This window comes from Danio rerio, chromosome 20, assembly GCF_052040795.2.
Source record: "Danio rerio strain M-AB ecotype USA chromosome 20, GRCz13ab, whole genome shotgun sequence".
NCBI lineage: Eukaryota > Metazoa > Chordata > Actinopteri > Cypriniformes > Danionidae > Danio > Danio rerio.
In genome coordinates, this window is record NC_141040.1 from 21,342,155 (window position 1) to 21,363,856 (window position 21,702).

General features: G+C 35.5%; 1 protein-coding gene and 1 long non-coding RNA gene across 4 annotated transcripts in view; one reads left to right on the forward strand and one right to left on the reverse strand.

Annotated features, from left to right (window-relative positions):
* Positions 1 to 2,396: 2,396 nt before the first annotated feature.
* cdh2 (cadherin 2, type 1, N-cadherin (neuronal)) overlaps positions 2,397 to 21,702 on the forward strand; it is an 83,847-nt gene continuing 64,541 nt past the window's right edge. Inside the window, 2 exon segments of one of the 2 annotated variants that reach the window (NM_131081.3) lie at positions 2,397 to 2,674; positions 5,833 to 5,941. In NM_131081.3, the coding sequence (NP_571156.3) occupies positions 2,627 to 2,674; positions 5,833 to 5,941 (157 nt within the window). In that variant the 5' untranslated portion in view covers positions 2,397 to 2,626. 2 annotated transcript variants of the gene reach the window in all.
* On the reverse strand, positions 18,640 to 21,145 carry LOC147839126 (uncharacterized). Of its 2 annotated transcripts, XR_015518317.1 has the most exons (7): positions 21,070 to 21,145; positions 20,759 to 20,796; positions 20,430 to 20,463; positions 20,204 to 20,263; positions 19,776 to 19,892; positions 19,567 to 19,670; positions 18,640 to 18,988 (listed from the first exon to the last, which is right to left on the reverse strand). It is a non-coding gene; the product is annotated as an uncharacterized LOC147839126 (long non-coding RNA). The 2 variants fall into 2 exon arrangements; XR_015518316.1 differs by lacking the exon at positions 21,070 to 21,145 and having other exon boundaries at positions 20,759 to 20,833.

Sequence of the window (21,702 nt, forward strand, 5' to 3'; positions counted from 1 at the left end):
TCAATAATTTAAGTAATTAATTTAGACCTGAAATGATGGCGACACAGTGGCTTAGTAGTTAACACTGTCGCCTCACAGCAAAAAAGCCGCTAGTTCGAGTCCTGGCTGGGTTAGTTGGCATTTCTGTGGAGTTTGCATGTTCTCCTTGTGTTTGCGTGGGTTTTCTCAGGATGCCCCGGTTTTACCCACAAGTCCAAAGACATGCGCTATAGGTGAATTGAATAAACTAAATTGGCCATAGTGTGAATGAGTGTGTATGGATGTTTCTTAGTACTGGGTTGCAGCTGGAAAGGCATCTGCTGTGTAAAACATATGCTGAATAAGTTGGTGGTTCATTCCGCTGTGGTGACCCCTAATGAATAAAGAGATTTAGCTGAAGAAAAATAAATGAAAATTAATTTAGGCCCAAAAAAATTTAGTTTAACAAACTTAATAAACAACCAAATAGCTGCTTATTAATAGTTAGTAAGGTAGAAGTTGGGTTTAGGTTTTGGGTAAGATTAGAGATGCAGAATGACATCATACTTTATAACAAACAGGCAGGTAATAAGCATATTAGTTATTAGCGAATTGTGACTTAAACTAAAGTTTTACAGTCTTTCTTTGTCAGTCTGTCAAAAAAAAAGCAATTTCTGTAATGAATTAATCAAATTTGCGCTAACAGTAGCTATAAATTAATAATCATTCAGATCAAGATGATATAGATTTACTTTTCATTATTTAGGAAATTATTAGCAGTCACATAATGATTTACACACAGAAACTCAGTCACTTTCTTTTATCTTGGTCCCTGATTTATCAGGTGTCGCAGAGAAATGAACCGCCAACTACTATGGCATATTTTATGCGGCAGATGCCCCTCCAGCTGCAAACCAGCACCCAGGCCAATTTAGTTTATTTAATTCACCACATATCTTTGGACTGTGAAGGAAACCGAAGCACCAGGAAGAATGTCCTGTGAGGTGTCCTGGGTATGAGTAAATTAACGGCAAGATTTAATTTTGGGTGAACTATCTATTTAATTTAAAACTATATAAAAACAGTGGATCATTTTCATTAGAATCACTTCTGAATTTTTTTTCTGGGTGATGAATCAGCCCATCAGAATTCCCTCAATTTCAAAACACTCAAGCATTCAAAGTGCTAGATAAGGCGACAGCAGCACACATTTATGTCAAACAAAATCATATCATGCTTTTCCTGGGTATACTTACATCTTATAGTTATTTTATTGCTTTTGTGTGAACTATTTACTTTCTAACATGCTTTTTCCTCCCATATCCATGTATTAACTTGTAAACCGAGGGTGCCAAAACATTTTCTTATGAAGGGCCAAAAACCAATCTTGATTGAGGGTGGTGGGCCGGAGTTAAATAAACCAAATTATTACATCAAATTTGCCATGGTAATTCCTTAATTTATTAATATATTTAAAAATAACAAAAATACTTTAATTGTATTAATAATTAAGTTTTCCCAGAGATGGGTTGCGGCTGGAAGGGCATCCGCAGCGTAAAAACTTGCTGGATAAGTTTATTGATTCATTCCGCTGTGGCAACCCCGGATTACTAAAGGGACTAAGCCGACAAGAAAATGAATGAATAATAATTAAGTTTTTTTTATAATAAACTTATTACAATAAAAATAAACAATCCCATGTATAACCCAATGCTGAATTTATTGAACACACTTAATTTGCTCATCAAGGATCCTTACTTGATTCATGTACATTAATTGAAACATTTTATTTCATTTGATTTTTGTATCTCAACAATTAAAGAAACAAACGAAAGGTTACGCTTAAATTAGAAATGACAAGCTCTGTTAAAGGCATTGGCCCCAACGTTCCCAGCATTCTCCCTCTCTTCTCAGATAGGATGGCGGGCCATATAAAAGGTTACCATGAGCCAAGTTTGGCCCGCGGGCCCTAGATTGGCACACGAGCATCTGTTCTAAACTATTCCTTCAGTAAGTATTAAAAAGTAGCCTAATATTATTTACAACAGGACTCGTTTAGTTTTAATAGTTTTTTTTTTTTTTTTTAATACTTAATTTTTTGTTTGCTATTTGGGCTTATGCCCAAGTCGTCTGAATGTATTCTACAATGATGACCCACTGGCTGCATATTATCCCTTACATGAGCTCGTTAACAATGTTTTCAGTACTACTAGCACAGCATCTGAATTTCAAAGCAGCACACCAGCATGAGACCTGCACTTTAAATCCAGGAATTCTCAGTCCCTCTTGCCGATTAGTGGGCATTACGGGGGCAGGGTGAGGTTAAAGAAAGAAGATCTTCCTTTTGTTGTAGTGAAGAAGGCGGAGTCTTGTCTTCTTCGCTCTGACTTCCGGAGGCTGAAAGGGGTGACATAAGGAAAGGAGCCCCCTTCTTTGCCGCAGTACCAATGGGCGCGGCTAGAGGGCGTCATTGAGAGCGTGGCGCTGCCGTTGAACAGCGAGAGCGAGCGGAGCTTCAGTACCAGACCGAGCGCAGCACGGATCAGTGCCAGAGAGAGACGGAGGAACGATTCTGTCGCTTCATGCCGCCGCTACCGTACGGAACATTATAACCTAGCGGAAAACGGCCAGCTCTATCGGTTTCTTTATACAGAACGGAATTTAAACGATGTACCCCTCCGGAGGCGTGATGCTGGGGCTTCTCGCCGCTCTGCAGGTAAAACGAAGGGTCCGAGGAGCGATGCTGCTGCTCTATGTTTGGGGTTTGGCTTGTCTGTATTTGCTGTTTTATGTACTCTGGACCTCTGTAAACTGTCGAACAATTCCCCCTATGCGTTTATTACTCAAGATACAAACGAATGCTTTTGCCTGAAGGCAGAATATTTAAATAGGGCGATCATATTCGGTCCTGTCGGGTTTCTGTTCGTCTCGAAGGGTTAAAGACTTCATGTCGCATCTAATTTTGCTTCGTGTGCAATTCTGGAGAGTCTTACTTTCTTATACTTATTTGCCAGAGGGTTTAGACAATCTGTGCGGTGGATTTGATGTTGTGGAGCCGTTGGAAATTGCACCAGCAGCCCCGTTTAAACCGTCCCGTGCTGAACCGGAGCCAGTCGCAGATGAATGCGGGTTTTCAAATGCGCTCTCGCTTCTTTTGGCACGAGATGGAAAAGTTGCCCTCGGGGAGGTGATTAGGTCACAATGGTCCCTTTCCGACTGATGAAACAAATGTAACAATAATCAGTTAATGAAGAGCTCATTGGGGTGGCCGCGAGGCGAGTGTCCTCTTCCGCTGACTCCGTCTCTTTTAGATGTGCAAATGCTGAAATCTCACGGCGGCGAGCAGCGGCTCTCTGCGCGTAACCCAAATATGACAAATCACTCTGACCCGAATCAGCGAGCGGAGAAATGAATCGTGCTGTCAGGGTTTTTGGGGTCTGCTGCTCTCTGAATTGCTGAAAATGCAGAGTCCGGCAGATTTAACAGCCGAACGCAGGGAGCAGTCATGCCATGTTTCCATCAGCCTCAGATGAGAGATTGCGAGGAAATTGTTGTTATGACGGAACCAAATGTTTGAAATTTGCATGGCAATAAAGTGAACATTTGGCCATCGGCCATTTGGACGGGCTTTGAATGTTTGTATTGTATTTGTGGTCTGCAGTAGAAGGAGTTGCAGTGGTGACCCCGTAAATGTCTTATTGCGGCAGGATTTTTAAAAATGTAACCTTAATTTGTCGCATTATACGGCTATTTCATGCATTTCCACATGTTCAACTAAACGCTGCTGTTTTGAAAGCAATTGTGTATAGCCTAATGTTACTGAACGAGTCGATCTTTTGAGTCGAATCTTTCCAGTGAATCTTTTTGATCCGGTTTGAGCGAAATGGACTGAATTGTTCTCACGCCAACAGTTCACTGAATTATTGAACCGAGAATCGTCCGATTAGTAATGAGCTTGTTAAAACCCGACTTACTGGAAGTATGTTTAGAAAATGATTGAATGCTGTTTTAATTTACTTAGAGACTGATTATATAAAAACCCATTGTTGTCGCACATTTTCGAGAGATCTAACCAACAGTGCAACAAACTGAACTCGTCAGCATGGAAATGAAGTAAGGTTCACACTTAAAAGTTAAAATAAGTACATTAGACTACAGTTTATTTTTTGTAAATTATTAGATTAATACAAAATAAATGAAACAGAATTGTAATTAATAATCATAACCATTTTAATTCAGATAATATATCATAGAGAAAACATACAAAACATGATTGGGTAGGCTATATAATATTTATAATCATAATATAATACAAAGTGATTAATAAAAAAGGTTTCTTGCATAAGAATGATAATTTTTGTGTGGTCTGTGCTGTGGAATCCAACACATTCTCTTGTTTAAAGCATGAATAAAATCTTTCCAGGATGTCAAAAATAAAGTGATGATGTCATTTCTTTGATGATTAAAATAATCACTTTGTTTTTCATAACTATTTGAAGCAACCTTCTTTTTAAAAAGGCTTACTGTCAAATTATGTACTCCGATATCATTGTAAATAATTTCAGACAGTATAAGCTATAGTGAGTGACACTGTGGTTATACGGTCACCATTGGCTTTACAGCATCTGCTGCCTCTGATTCTTCATGTCAGCAGGGCCGCTGGTGCGGCTCCATCTAGAATCATTCGCTCTGTGTGGATGTGCAGAGGCAGCATATTGCTAAGCAATTGCTGACAGGACAGTTTAAAGTCAGATTTTCAAACACACCCCTGTAGTGTAGCTTTATATAGGCGTTCTGCAGATATATCATCAGCAAGGCAGCTGGGGATGACGACATCAGAAACAGAAAAACTGATCAACTGAGCTCACGGTTGATGATCTTTGTTAGCACAAAAGCAAATGTTTGATTGCTCGTTGTGTGTGGGGCATTAAGTCAGCATCCACCAAGCTAACAAGTAATTAACATGTTTGATAAATTGACTATGGGCCATTAACAAACACAGCCAGCCGTCTTCTCCAAGCCTCTGATCTTATTCCAACACAAAGAGGCTGCTTTACAGTGGACATCACCTTTGATCTTCTCAAGCATCCTTAAAAAGCCAAATTCACCTATTTGCCTGCTCTGATAGGATGCTATTAAAATAGAATGACTCAACGCTGCTCGTTTATTTTCTAATAAGACAAGCAAGGAATGAATACGGCTTTGTTCTGAGTGTCAAATGCTAGGTGTGCATGTCTGGTTTAAACATAAGCCATAAAGGAAGGTTTGTGACTGGTCGCCGGAGTGGTAACGCCAGCTGCAGGAGTGTGTGTTTGTGTTTTTACGTGATAAGTGCTCCACCAGACCATGCCATTGAAGGCAGAGTATGTGTAGCCTGGTCAGCTTTGCTTTTCTAACGTCTCGCCCTCCTGACCTCATCAGTCTAATTACACCCACCTCAAAATAACAGATGCCCCAGTGCCGGAGGGGGGAGGGGGGCAAACCCTCACCATCCTTGAAGGAAGAATAATTCAAAGCCAAGCCAGCAAATCGTCATGCAATGAACCTTATTTAATTTCGCCGATCTGCTGCAAATTAGCGAGTAATCGTTGAAAAATACAATAGCATAGCTAATTCAAAGAGTTCATTTCGAGCGTGATCAATGGACTTGGCGGCTCTGGAAAGGCTCATCACGGTGCTTTTCTTGAGCGGAGTTCTGCCTCATTTCCTCTGTTTATGGTGAAAGAGCGTGATCGTTATGTCCATCGATTCCTCTTGGGATTCGGGATATTTGGCTCTCGCTGTGGTGTAGGTTGGCCCGCGCTGAGGGGCGATGTGTATTAATCACCATTAATCGGGGGATTAATTTGTCTGGTGCTTTTGTGTTTTTGGCAGGTGGCGGTCCAGGGCACAGGGGCGATGCCATGTCAGCCTGGTTTCACCGAGAACGAGTACAACGTCATGACAGCCGACGTCATCACCGAGGGACAAGTTCTGCTCAAAGGTAAACAAAGACGTTTTCTTTACATGCATACTTAGAATAAACGGACCAATCCAAGCGGTGAGGCAGAGCGCTCCCTTTCCAGGCTTGGGTTTCCAGTGTGAAGAGAAAAAGGGTTGGGGGAAGGGTGGGCTTTATGCTTGTATGTGAAAGAACGAGAGGGGGAGGAGGGTTAAGTGTTAGGGTTGCTTTAGTAGGGGGTGTTTATAGAGGGTGATATGTGTGCGAGAGAAAGAAAGGAGCAGGAGGAGGAGAACAGCTCTGTGTTTTGGTGGAATGTGTTTTGAAGCTTCACAGTGTGAAGTATCTGGGTGCTTGAATCACCCTCCCCCACTGTGGATGAATCCCTGTTGTGATCGATAGCATTGATTAGACCAGCCCATATCCATACAGTTAGTCGATGGCACACATCCCAGTCAGCCATCTCAATACGCTCAGTCAATCCGGCAGGGGCCACATTTGTGCTGCGGTTGTAAACTTGGGAGGCCTTATAACATCCCAGCGTCACGTTTAATTATGGTGCCATAAAAAGGGCATAACGACTTGTTTTACATTTCCAGTAGATTAACGAAAATAAACCAGCAGGCCATGGCTCGTGATTCAGTCAAGATATTTTATAGCAAATTCAAGAATGCGTCAAAATGAATTATAACAAAACTACTAAATTAATTATCGAAACAATTGAATTTGGTCATTAAGCCAACTTTACAAATGATGAACCAGAATTATTTCTAATGAAACATTTTTTGCTTTATTTGATTTCAAAAACTGAATCTAAATATATAATAACATGTTAACTATAGCTCTGGTTTCCCCCACAGTCTAAAGACATGCGGTATAGGTGCATTAGGTAAGCTAAATTGGCCGTAGTGTATGTTTGTGAATGCAAAATTGTATGGGTGTTTCCCAGTGTTGGGTTGCGGCTGGAAGGGCACTCGCTGCATCAAACATATGGCTAAGTTGGTAGTTCATTCCGCTGTGGCGACCCCTGATTAATAAAGGGACTAAGCCGAAAAGAAAATGAATGAATGAATTTTAACTTGAAATGTTGTTCATTGAGCCAGTCATAATACAGTGCTAGGCAACAAACCATCTTTTAGCGCTATCATGTATTTATTCAATATTTTAGTTAATTACCAAAACTGTTTTAATTTTAAAAATGAATAATTAATTGTGGATAATTTCACTCAATATGTTGTGTATTAAACCCGTCATAGTAATGTGTTTTCGGAACAAGCTGCACTATAGAAAAAGTTAGGATTACTTGAAGGATTTTTTCTAACAAATTCAGTTAAACATATTTCATGTCTATTCTACTATCATTTTTGGTCAAATGAAGTACATCTACACTAGGCATGGCTTAATAAAAGATTGTGACGGTATGATAACCTTGGATAAAAACTTCACATTTTCACGGTAATGTAATTACTGCTCTAAAAAATGTTTTTTTGAATGTCTGGGTGAAAAAAAAACACAATATATTTTATTTTGAGAAACATTTAAAGCATTTTTGGAACAGTGAAGATGTCAAGCTAAATAATTCAAATGAATCTTTGACTTCTGCTGCGTTCATTAAAATGTATAGATTTCTTAACAATATAAAATGGCAATTTTGGATATCTTTCCTGCTGGAGATACTGTTGTCCTAAAAAGCTAAAAAAAAAAAAAAAAGTCTTACATATATCATAGGAATGGTATAGGAGGTGGTTTTAAAACCTTGACTTCTCCAAAATGCGGTATACCTTGAAAATGGTTATCATCCTATGCCTAATCTACACAACAGAAAAAAAGGAACAAGTTGAGTTTACTTACAAAACATGTGGAAACTGATTGCCTCGAATTTATGAAGCTAATCAGTTCACAAACTTTGAGTAACTATTACTATTACTTTGTGTTGGTAACTTGTTTACTTGGTTACTAAACAACGCGAGTACTGATTGCTCAATGTGATGAGTTCAGTTAACTTAGAAATTGTAGTTATGCTTAGCACGCCTATCTTACAGCAAAGCAGTATTCTCAACTAGCCTGCTTGTTTATATTGTTCACATCACCAACTTTGAGTAAAACAACTAACTATTACTTTGAGGAGGTAACTTATTTACTTGTATTGGTTACTAGACTGCACACAGTACTGGTGACTCAATCTGCCCTAAATTTTCTTGAACTCAGACAGAAAACCTGACTCCTGACTAGTTTTTTGCCATTTACCATTACCATTACCATTTTATGTTAGTCGGTTCCACATAACTGAGTTAGGTTGCGTTTAAGTAACAATATTTAAGTAAACTTATGCTAATTGCATAGTAATGCAATTACGATGAGTCGAGTCAATTTAACATTCTTGATTTGTTGTATTTTATCAGCATTATTTGTGTGAATCAGGCATCAGGTTTATGTTTAAACAGGCAGCAAAAGCACCTACAAAAGAAAATATGTTACTTTATGTTTGGTGTTGTCATCATGACAAAAAAAATCAATGGCCAAAACAAAATAATAAAAATCAGTCAAACACGTCCTCAGAGTGCCACTGCTCAACCAGCTTTGTCAGAATATTTTAGCCTGCAGATTGAATTTTTGTGCATCACAATATTTTTGTCCCAAAGAGCCAAGGAGTTGCTTTTTTAACTCATTTGTTACTCAGCTTCTAGTAAGCGACATATTATTTTTACATTTCCATGTCATTGACTTATTCATGAGCTACCCTGGAAGAGCAAGCGGTGGAATACGAACAGACGGTCGTAAGCTGTAGCTTTAAGCCTCTTGAGGTCTATTTGCAAACTGTAGGACATGCACACACACACAGACCTGTGACAATTAAAATAAAAGTGATAACACTTGCTTTAAATTTCACACAGAGAGTCGACATATCACACCCTGATAGGAATTTCCAGAGTGTGTGAGTTGTTTGTGAGTGTGTGAGTCAGGAGCTGCTGATGGCCGAGTTGTATCACACTCACAAAAAACGGTCATTTGATCTCACGGTGGACTCACTGATTCACTTCCTGTGTCCTTTTCAGTAGAAAGGTGAGCTGCGTTGCACTGGCCACACGGACACAAAAGCAGCTCTCATTTCATTACCATTCCGGCCTGTACGGTTACCAAGTCAATGTGAACTCTGTGCTTTTTTTTTTGCCAACAGACACAAAAATTCGTTTCCCGTTATCCTCCCTCCCCCTTCACTCCTTCTCCATCTCACCCCCTCCTGACTGAGCACCGGGGGAGTCTCTTGTTAAACATGAGGTGGATGTTTTGTGTCTCTGACATTCATTCATCACATCCTTTTTAGGCAAATGACTTAGGGATGAAGACTTTCTCTACTCCCCTGCAGCCTCTTTTTCACTTTCTCTCCCCTCTCAGACCCTCCTTTTCTTTTTAAGTGGGACAGAGGAATGTACAGTTAGTGCTGTCTCACTGAACCCACTCGCTGATTCCAACCCAAAGAATGTGCTTATGCAGGCTTTGCTGCACTGAACTTCATTTCCTGTAAACAGGGATTTGTTTAAGTGACCTTTTTTATGTTTTGATTAATATTTAGATGTCAAAAAAAAAAAAAAGTTGTTTATTAAGAACGAATAAAAGGGAACTATTCTGATTAGGAAACCATTTGCGTGTTACTAGTGCACTGCTTGTTTAGTAGTACTTTTAAAGCATTAATAAATAGTAATTACTAATGTAATTCTGGTTGTGTGAAGTGATTTAACTTCCTTTCGTATGAGGCTGGAACACATCATTAGTAACCTTTTAATTCATTTTGAATTCAACTCAATCTACTGTAAGTGAGACCAGATATATTTACGTTTTCTGATAACAAGCCACTTTTATTTGCATTGTTAACATTACATATTGCAACACTGTAAACAAAAATAACAGGTTCAGTATTTATGATTCACTGGTGTTTTCTGTTTATTTACAGTAATGGATTGCATTTTGGGATCTTAATCTCTGCTCTGTCAACTTTTGATTTTGTTTGCAGTTAAACAGAGTGACTATTGACATTTTAGCAGTTTCGAACATATATTGTTATAAGAAATATATTGTATAAGAAATAGAAGTATTGGCAGTTCATTGTCATTTTCTATATTGTGAATGATTATTTTCTTAGAATTAAAAAGATAAAAAAGTTATCTATTAAAAAGATCACTTTTTCAAACTTTTCAAAATGAATATATATATATATATATATATATATATATATATATATATATATATATATATATATATATATATATATATATATATATTATATATATATATATATATATATGTTATATTTTAATCTTATATATATAAATATATATTGATCAAAATTAAGTTTTTTCGCAGCTCTTTCTGTTGAGCGTGTGACCAATCATAGGGGTGCAAGAAAGAACTCGCTAGACAAGGCTCAGATTGCGAGCAGGATATTTCTATTTGTTTATTTGCTATTAATGCTCACGTTGTTCTGTGCATGTACTTGAGTCTTTAAAAGTAGTTTAGATATCTGACTATTTGTATTAAAGAACAAAATTGTTTTACAAATAGTCTGTAAATATAAATATAAAATTGTGTATGGAAAGCATCGTTAATGCACCGTGATGTAACGAGATCAAATTGAACCGAAGGCATGGTAATCATAACTGAAGGTTCACACCTAATATATATATGCAGTGAATTTTAGCATCATTTTGGTCATATGAAGTGATATTACTGCTCTTTCCGTGAGGTTGTAGAATGTAGTTAGTAGTTAAAAACCTACTTTTTATTATTATTTGACTATTTTATTTTAATAATTATATGTTACAAAAGCTGTTGTTTGCTAAGAAATAATAATAATAAAAGGTAACAATTTAGATTGGCATTTTATATATATTCACTAATAACTAATTGCATATTAGCATTCATAATAACCACTGTTTGGTAGTATTTATAAAGCATTACTAAACAGTAGTTACATTTATTTAATATTTGGCAGCAATAATGGTGCAGCAGAATGTTTTTATTCAGAACCTCTTAGCACCTTTTGAACTTAATATGCTGTCAATTGAACCTGTCATAGTACCTTTTTTTTATACATATTTTTTTAGAGAATATGTTTGTAGAACAGCCTGCACAATTATTCACATTTCCAAGAGTTACACTTTTTGGCCCACATCAGATGACCTTGTACCTGTACAAGGATATTCAATTATTCTTTTGGTCTTGATGAAAATAATGAGGCAAAACAATAAATGATTGTTTTGTTCTGGCAGGCTCCCACCCTTACAAATGAGACAAAATGGTCAGTCAATGAAAGCTGCGGTGGGAAAAAATATGGAGTATGGAGAACATTGTGCTCAACTGTGCAATTTAATAAGTTCCTGAAACTTCTCTGGCCAGATGTTAGTTGACCTGCTTATCATAATCATTCAAAATATACTACTTTGAACCAAGATTGTAGTCGTTACTCTAGTTTTCAGTATCACACAAGCCTTTTTATTTTCAATATATTCTGAGATACTGATTAATAGGCAATCTTTATAGCATTAAATTAAAATGCTTTTGTTTTAGTCTACTTAGCCAGATACATATAAATGTATTTAATACATAAATTTATTTAGCTAATGCTTTTATCCAAAGCAATTACCAAAGGAGGATAAAAGCAGCAGTTTAAACCACCAGAGAGCAGCAATATATATATATATATATATATGCTATGACTAGTCTAAGTTTGTTTAGCAGTTTGTTTTTGTCTTTACATTTCTATACACATTCATATGCACACATATTTGTGTATGATACGTTTTGTAAGGTGTAATGTATTTAATACTGTAAAAACACTAATTATATGGCTTACACCTTAACCCGATCCTCATAGGAAGCCTGTGGCAAAACGTGAATGTCAAAAGAACCCATTAAGTGTGAATTTTAAGCATATTGAATTACGAGGACATAAACCACCTTAAAAGTGTAATACCTTGAACATACACATATCCATATACAAATTTGTCTCATTGTAAACCACATTAAGCAGAATACTCATACTGTACATACATAAATGACCTGACATACATTTCTGGTTAATCTGATTTCATACTTCAATTTCTGAACTTTCATATTAGTCAATAAATCAAATCAAATGACCAAATGAAGTAAAAAATTCATTCAATAAAATAGACAATTTGAATTGTTTTTTGAATTCACAAAGGATGCTAACGTTTCTAAGATGTTCAAATTAGCAAATGAAAATAAAAATATTCTCACTTTTTTAAGCATTCGATCAAAAACATTTAAAATCATAACATAAAACAAAATGATCTCGGTGTTGCTCAGTTTTTATATCGCAAACAAAATCATATAATACCATGAATATTCATTATTTATCGCCCAGCCCTAGATGCCTGTAAACCATTATTTTTTCCCCCTTTAGGTCTCCTAAGTCTCTTCTCCAGCTTTCATCTGTTTTTCTCTTCCTCCTATAATTCTCTCATCTCTTCTGAACCGAGATACCGCTTTGAAGTTTTAAGGCAAACTTGTTTTACTAGAGGAGTCATTTTGTAACTTTTTTTTATTTTTTCCCCTATGAAATACCTTACTCAAGCCTCTTTTAACCACTAAAGTATGTGCACTTGACGAATTTCCACGTGTCCTCCTAGTGTTCCTTTGATCTGTTATTTTAAAAACAGGCAAAAGCCAATGATCAGAGGAAGATGCAGCGGGTGAAAGGTGCATGATTATCGCATCGGCACTGTTTGCTTTTTCATCACTTCCGATCAGAGCGAGCGAAACACAACTTTCAGCTCGGCCTGTTTTGTGTGCAAGTCAAAGAAAGGAGTGCGAAAACAATAATGAGTCAACAGAGAGAGGGGGGGAGACTGACAGAGACAGAGTGGCTTTTTTGTCTGGCCCATGTGGGGGCTGTTGGTCACCAAAATGGACCAATCAGAGCGAGGCTGTGAGGTCATCAGCATGCGGTTCACTGGCCTTCAATGGGCCGACTGAGGTGGAATTAAACAACGGTTACTGGAATCCACAGAGCGAGTGAAAAAGCACAGCATTATTTTTTTTGTGGGGGGGTTGTGGTCACTCCTGGTGCTTTTGTCCCTTCAGTGTTTTTAAATTTATTATGAAGTACCTAATGAGCTGTCTAAAGATTACCAAGCGTGCTATTGTCTTATTTGTTCAGGCACCCAATTCTTTGTTGTGCTCGTATACATGTGATAATGAGCTGACATTTTTAATTAGCCAAAAAAACAAGCAAATGAAGCCCCCGGGTGAGAGGATGCTTTTCGGGAGCGGATTGTTCTCTGTTTCAGCTCTCCATCGGAATTTAAGTCACAGAGTTCAGTTGGGTCCTAATTCGCCTGTTTGCTGGAGTGGCAGCGAGAGTTGCCCCGCTTGGCCTCCGCTGTCAGAGTTTTTAAAGATCACATGGCCAGCGACTGCACTTTTGAGCTTTGTTTAAAGGGATAGTTCAGAGAAAAAATGCGAAATGAAAACATTTACTCACCCTCGTGTCATTGCAAAACATGTGGGACTTTTGTTTGCTGTTGATGACAAAGGAAAATAGTTTGGAAAAAGTCACAGGGCGCAGTGTTGTTATTTGAAGAGAGAGACTATAACAGTTTACAGTAGTGTCCCAACACTTTTTAAAAGATTTAGGGTTCAATTCGAATAGTTTGCAAAAATCTTATTGTGTATTTTTTATGTTCAACAGTACATTACTTGTGCATTAAATGATGTTAACAAATAGAACTATTGGGAGATTGACAGATGTTAATAAATGACATGAACAAGTACATAAACAAAACTGAATTAAACTGAAGTAATCTGTTTGATCTTCAACACAGAATTCAAAAGTGTGATAAGGATGGACAAATTTCAGTATTGATATTTTTTCATTGGCTCACTTTTTAAAACCTTATAGTACTGCCATTCAATTAAATTACTGTTTTGTACAAGTTATTAATTGGCAAAGTTAAAAACATGCATTCAAATATATTATATAGTTTAATAGCTGTATCAATAATTTTACCTTGAATCAATAAATATTATATCATATTTTTATTAAATCAATAAATATTATATTAGTCACACTTTACAAAAGGGTTCCTTAGTTAATGTATTTTCTTAACATGAACTAATTATGAACAATACTTCTACAGCATTTATTAATCAGTTTAATATGTACCAATGTCTTGTTATTATTGGTAGTATTATTATCACAAAACCCCCTCTTTGTCACATCATTCTACAGCAGCTTCACTGGCTTCTTATCTTTTTCAGAATTAATTATAAAATACTTCTTCTCACTTTTAAGTCTTTTATATCTTGCTAATCTAGTTTATATCACCACACCTTCTTGAACACTCAGGTCTTCTTCTTTCATTCACCTCACCGTTCCCTCTGTCCACCTTGACACCATGGGGAGCAGATCCTTCAGCCACTCTGCTCCTCAGCTTTAGAATTCACTTCCTCCTGGTCTCTGTAATTTAGACTCTCTTTCACTATTTCAACCCAAACTCAAAACACATCTGTTTAGAACAGCTTATTCACTTTAACCGACTGCTTTTTTTAAAGTTTGTATTGTATTCTATTGACTTTTATTGTGCTTTTATTTGAACTGATTGTTCTAGCTGTCCTGTACGGTGACCTTGAGTGTCATAAAAGGCGCCTTCAAATAAAATGCATTATTATTATTATTATTATTATTATTATTATTATTATTATTATTATTATTATTATTATTATTATTATTAATTATATATTATATATACATCCAAATTCATGCTTGTTACCATTAGTTAATGCACCAGTAGTTAACATGAACTAACATTAAACAACTGTATTTTTAATAGTTAATGTTAACTAACATGAAGAAATACTGTAGTAAATGTAATGTTCATTGATTGTTCATGTTAGTAAATACCTAATGAAACCTTGTTTTAAAGTGTTACTATTATATTATATAGTATTATATTATATTACATTACATTACATTACATTATATTATATTATATTATATTATTATATTCAGTCAAAGTATATATCATTACGACCTGTTTTTTTCCCCCAATATTTAACCAGAGAAAAGCATTATATTCTACAATTCAGATCCTTCATGCAGATAATTAACAAACTATCAGCTTGTCAAATCAGCCTTTTACATGCACAGCGAATACACAGATTGATCAAAAAATCTGCCAAGAAATATTGGCAGAAGATACATCAGCGCATCTCTAGAAAGAAGTTTGATCCACGGCTGAATTACAGCTTTATTAGTCTACTGAAGGAATGAGATTCATGCAACAGGAGGGCGGATGAGCTTAATTAAAGTCCGGGTGGAGCGCTGGTCTGTGTTAAAGAGGTAAAGTAGACCCGGACGAGAGGAAAACGTGACCTCTCTAAAGCCTCAACCTCTGATCCGCATGCGGTCAAACCTCTACGCTTGACAATCTCTCTCAGTGCTGGTAGGATTTGGCACACATAGACTTCATTACCCTAAATCGATCTGGCAAAACAAAGAGCCTAAGAGTATTGATCAGATCTTGCATATGCGAGAGGACTGATGCATGTGAGAAAAGAAAAAGCGAGAGAAGAAAGAAAGGATTAATCTTTGGCCAGTGAACCTGGGAATAGACTTTTGAGGGTTACAGTTGAATGCACACTGGGGTGGTCTTTCTCATTAGGGTATGAGTGTTTATGTGCACCTGTTAAGGTTGCGCTAAATTGGAGTGTTTCTTTAGTCAGCTGGTGTGATAGTTTGGCGCTGTGGAAGTCGTCCAGTGTGACATCAGCCCTCTGTTGGGGTATTTTTAGAGAAGTGCATAAGCTGTGTTTCTGAAAGAGTAAAGAATGACATCAGACAAGACTCAAGCTGTTTGTGATGGTTATCATTGGCTGCTCATGGAGGCGGATTATAGTTTTGGCAAGATTAAGCAGGGATCAACAATAAGGATTTGTTGTTGTACATTTTATTATATTTATCTATTTTATTAATATTTTAATTTGTATTTATTTAATCAGGGGTCAACAATAAGGATTTATTATTGTAATAATTTTATTATATTTATCTGCTTATTTAATTGACATTTTAATTGTACATATTTAAGCAAGGATAAGCAATAAGGATTTATTTTTGTAAAATTTTTATTGATTTATTCCATTATTTTAATTTTTTAAATGTATTTTTTATTATTATCATTATTATTTTTATTTTGGACCAGTCGAATGAGTGTAGCAGATTTGCGCTCACCTTGGCAACATTTTTACTGACCCCACAACAAATATAACGTCTATTTTAGCATTACCTTTAAATGCTTGGAAGATCTATATAAATACTCAACAAATAATAATGCAACATAAATTATGAACATCAAATATAGTATATAAAATATGACATATCACAGTTTTACTATATATGTTAAATACAATAGATGTTTTTTAAATATATCAATGTTATTTATTTTAAACATTTTATTGATTATTATTTATTAATCATTATATTTACAATTTTGAAATAAAATACAGTATATTATGGTAAAAATGAACTATAAGATAAAATAGGAATACAAAATATTAAATAAAAATAAGTAGTTTTAATAATCAGTTTAATTAATAATACATAAGTATAGAAAATACTGAATATAAACTAAATGTAACAAAATATTAATATTACTGTTCACGCTAAATTAATACATTAAAACTAAATATATTTTAAAATACTAATAAACAATTAAATATTAATGTATGATTACTAATTTATTGCCAGTTTGAAAATATATATGTTGTTTAATAATATCAAACACTTAAAAAGCTGGGTTCCTCACAATTTCTTTATGTTGTATTAACATAAATCAATTATGTTAACTTATTTCTGTTGATTGAACATAAAACAATCAAGTTATCCCACAAAAACAGCTCATTATAGTTAAGTAGATTGGATAATCAGCAAAAAAAATTAATTAAATTAAATGAGTATATCAGATTGAACTATATTTAATTTGCAATATTAATTAAATAATTAAAGCACAAATCTTTTCTGATATGTTATTTTTAACTCATAAAAAATAACATATTTTTTTAAACATATTTAAACATATTTTTTTAAAGCAAGCTGATTAAACACAATTCTTCAGTAGTTTTTTGGACAACATATTGTGAAATGTTCAATTCACTTACATTTGTAAATTCACTTAAGTTTGTCAGTTAACTTAAGTTTTTGGCGTGTCAGAAGAAAACGTTAAATATTGGTTGTTAAATAACAGAAATTTACCCTAAACCAACAAACATTAAATTACAGTATTATCCTTACATTAAAATTTCTGGTAAATATCTGTACTTTAGCAGCCATTATTAAAAAACATTAAAAATTACGATTTTTTTTGTACAGTGTATTTCAACTTGTTCATAGCATTCATAAAACAATAGTATTACCTTGGTAACATATTCAAATCAGCAGATTTCAGCAATCATGTTTAATACATCACAAAAATATAAGCAAGACATAACAACGCCTGATTAACAAACATAATATGTAGTGACAGCACAACAGTGGACCAAAAGAGCAAGTTAACTGCCCCGTCCACTGGCCCGAAACCCTCTCCCACTGGGCCTGGGGCCGTTTTTAATACTGAGCTTCTTGAGGGTATTGGAAGACTAAGCAAACACAACACCAAGTCTTTCTGCCCCTGTCGCTCTGGCCCTCACATGCACGCGTAAGCCCTTTTTAACTGTCGGAGGATTATTATTGGGTGCTTTGGTGTCATGGCAACTGTCTGATTGTATTCTCTCAGTCTTTTTGTTGTAAGAGGTCAGGTGACCCAAAAACTCGGTTGTCTACAATTTAGCGCATGACTTTATTTCTCTCACGCACTCATGCGCACGCTTTCAAACGCACACTCCGCAAGTTCATACGGGATGCCCTAGTTTCTGTCCTAATGATGGATTCCTTCCCACTGTGCTGACCAGGGGAGGGCTGGAGAGAGCCAAAGACAGAAACACAGGAGAAAAACGGCAAAATATGGGCGCGGTTCAACTTTTTATACTCGCAGGGTTATTGATGGCTGAACATAAGGCCTTCTAGACATCATTTACGCAGTAATGGTGTTTAACCACAGGAAATGGGTAATTATGTGGTGTGTATGCTACACTGTAAAAAATTTGACCTTAAATTCACAGTAAATTACTGGCTAATAATTGCATTACTTTCACAGTAAATTACTGTATGTAAATTCACAGTAAATTATTGTGAGGTAGTTCACAGTAATTTACTGTGGTTTTGTCACATTAAATTATTGTGAAATTACAACCATATATTGTAACTTTACAGTAGATAATAAAGTCCGTTACTGTGATCTCACAGTATTATCTTGTAGAATTAACTATATTTTACTGTGAATTTGCAAAACGATTACTGTGATTTAGCAGTAGGTTGCAGTTTAAATACCTGATTTAACTGTGAAGTTACAGTTATATCCCGGATTACTGTAATTTAACAGTTTGGTGCTGTAAAATTTCAAAGCAATTTTAGATCACACAAAAATGAAAATTCTATCTTGATTTACTCACCCTCAGGTTGCTCCAGCTCTGTTAAAAATTATTATTTTTTTGTTAAACACAGGAATAAAAATATCAAATATTCCTCTTTGTGTCCAAACAACCTGAGGATGCGTAAATGACGACAGAATCTTCATTTTTGGGTGATCTGAGAAGACTCTAAAATCAAAATAAAAACAAACACACATACATTTTACAGATTTATTTAACAGCTTAATGACATCTGTGTAAATATTTCAGCAAACTTTCAAAAGGTGAAGGTGAAGCCTCAAAAAATACTATAAGAACATATTAATAAAAAAATCTGACATCATATTTAGCATACATATAAAAAGCAGTGCTTCAGAGTGCGCTCTCTCTCTCTCATTATATATATACACATGAGAGAGAGAGACAAAACTTCTTGCTAAATTAGGCATTTGTCTATTCAAGGTCAATCATTTTTCTGATAATTTTACACACTTGCTGGTTGATGTGTCTTCTCTGCTTCTTTGACTTCGTCTGTCTTCCATCTCCAAACTGGTGCCCAAAAAGCACCTATAAGCAAAAGGGCAGACAAACAGTTAGCTTCATACAACACTACTGGGACACTACTGCTGCACTACAGAGCAAAATTACTGTTAGCTCAGTTTGAACATGCTGACAATACTGTAGCTCAGTCAAACTGCAATCATTTAAACAAAAACATCTGAAAAACATTTCCATCACAAACACACAATCACGAACAGTCCAACAACAAATAGTGATTTTAATGACCCTAGCAGAGCATTTTAAAACAGTTGATTTGATTTACACCTTCTGTTTACAGACTATAATCTAATGCTGGGTTCACACTTATTGCAAAGTTAACACATGCATCACAGTACTTGCTCTTGAATACTAGCAGGATGTTTCTTGCATCAAGCTAATTTTTCATGATTTAAATATTAGGAAAATTTTGCAAAAAAAACTTGATTGAAGTGATACAGCACTTGTGTTGTATTCAATTCAATCAAGTTTTTTGCAAATATTCCAAATATTTTTCAACATTTTTTGAGTTTCACTTAATTTGTGCTGCCCAGTAAAAATTTCCCACTATTTATGCATTTGCAATGACTTGCATGTAATCCACTCACCTGAATAGGTAACTTCACATATGGTAAAAGAGCCCCATCCTTTTAAAGACAGCTTCCCCTCTGGTCTCCAGCACAGACAAACAAATTGTGTCTGCAACACGGCCCTTTATAACAAGGGGACAAGGGGAGTCATGACTTGTGCTCCTTTACACTCCTTGTTTAACCCCCCAAAACAAGCCCTCAGTTACAATATTTATTGTAGACAGTACCTTAAATTCCAAAGTGCAAAAGGCATCTTCAGCATACTTCAGTTTCAGACCAGATCCAAAGTCAGTTGTGAAATCCAGGTGAGGTCCCATGACCACTCGACCCTCCAAGGAATAAGACTAAAAGGGGGAAAGAAGGACTAAATTAGAGGTGTTTGTTAATAATTAAAATTGTTTGTAGAAACAAAGTTGACATTCCATGCTCTGCCTATTAAAAACCAAGCAAACAAACACACATGCCCAGTAAAATTGCTAATAAAAATAAAAACTATAGTTTAAAAAAATCTTTGTCTAATATTTACTACTACTGGAGGTACTGGTGGAACTTCTGGAAGAAGAAAAAGAGGTTGTACAAGAAACTGCTCACAACAAATCTGTGAAAAACCTGACATTTAAAAATCTAATAAAAATGAGGAAGGCATCAACATTACCTTTAATAATCAAGCGATGGTTGATTGGTAGCATCAGTGTTTCAACATCAATGGCTGTGGCTGCAAAAAAATATGAATATAATAAGAGTAGAATAAGACTAAACCTAACACACGCACACACACACACACATACTCATATATATATATATATATATATATATATATATATAGGTTTAGATTGTGATAATGAATTTAGGTTATATTTGTGTGCTCAGAATTTACTCACCTCACACTTCAGCTATTATCAGGTAACGTTACACCTGAACACCAAAAAAAAAATCTACAGTTAGTGACAATATACAATTAGTTCTCATTAGTAAATGTTAGCAATGCATTAACACCAGTGAGAAATATACAATATGTACTGTGTTAGTGTTAGTTTAAAATAATACAACTGAATTGTATTATAAGCCTCATTTAATAAAACAGTTAAGACTTGTTTCATAATGAGTTTAGTTTATTAAACTAACTTAACGTTAACGTTACAGTGAACAAAATTAACGTACATGATGGTGACTAACGTAACCGTAACGTTAAGTGAAGGTCAGAGCTTACCTTAACGTTATAGTCATATCACCTTTACTTGTCTTGTACTGAAACAGAAAATGCAGTTAACAAGAAGTTAATTAAAGAAAATTCCCTTTCCTTTTTAGGAACTAACGTTAACGTTATGCTAATACCTCAGAAAACACTACAATCACCATCTGGCGTCGTTAATTTCTTGTTTTAAAAAAAAGGCGCGCTTAAACCCTGTACGTGCGAGTACAACTAAAGTACTCGGTAAATTCCTGTTAAATGACATGCACTATACAGAAATACACATACAACAATCATTTAACGGACAAAAGTCATATTTTAACACTTACCGAGGATGAATCCGTTGGGTGAAGAGACGACGGCGTTGTCTGTGGTGATGGCGCTTGTTTGCGGTCGAGTCGAGTCAGTTCTGTTCAATGAATCGGCTCTTTTAAGTGAACAGTAAAGAGTCGAATTCGGCTCCTTAAAATGAACAGTGAAGAGTCGAATTCGCCTGAAAACGATTCCGTTTTGTATAATATTGTAAGACGCAAACATATAATTCATTAATATTTCATCATATTGCTTGGTTCGTGTACTGCTTGTACACGAATTGCTTGTTCATGACTATGAGCTCATGAACACGTCTGATAAAATATCTGAATCTGATTCAATGTCACACGAGTCCTGAACCGAAGCAGTGCAAAAGTAATATATTGATTGAAATATAAAGTTAATTATTTTCTTCGCCATTCAAAATATTACATATCTCTGACTTCAACAATAAGAATAAAGTTCGTTCGGAGTGTATTGAGAATTATTATTTTTTCCTCCCAGGATTCATTTCGCACCAAGCTGCATCAAGCTGTAATGGTGGATGAGAAGGCACATAATATTATAAATATTGCTTGTAATATGTAATGAAATAAAGTTTTAACACTTTTTCATGCGAGAATGTAGTTCTTCAAAACTCAAATCTGTGG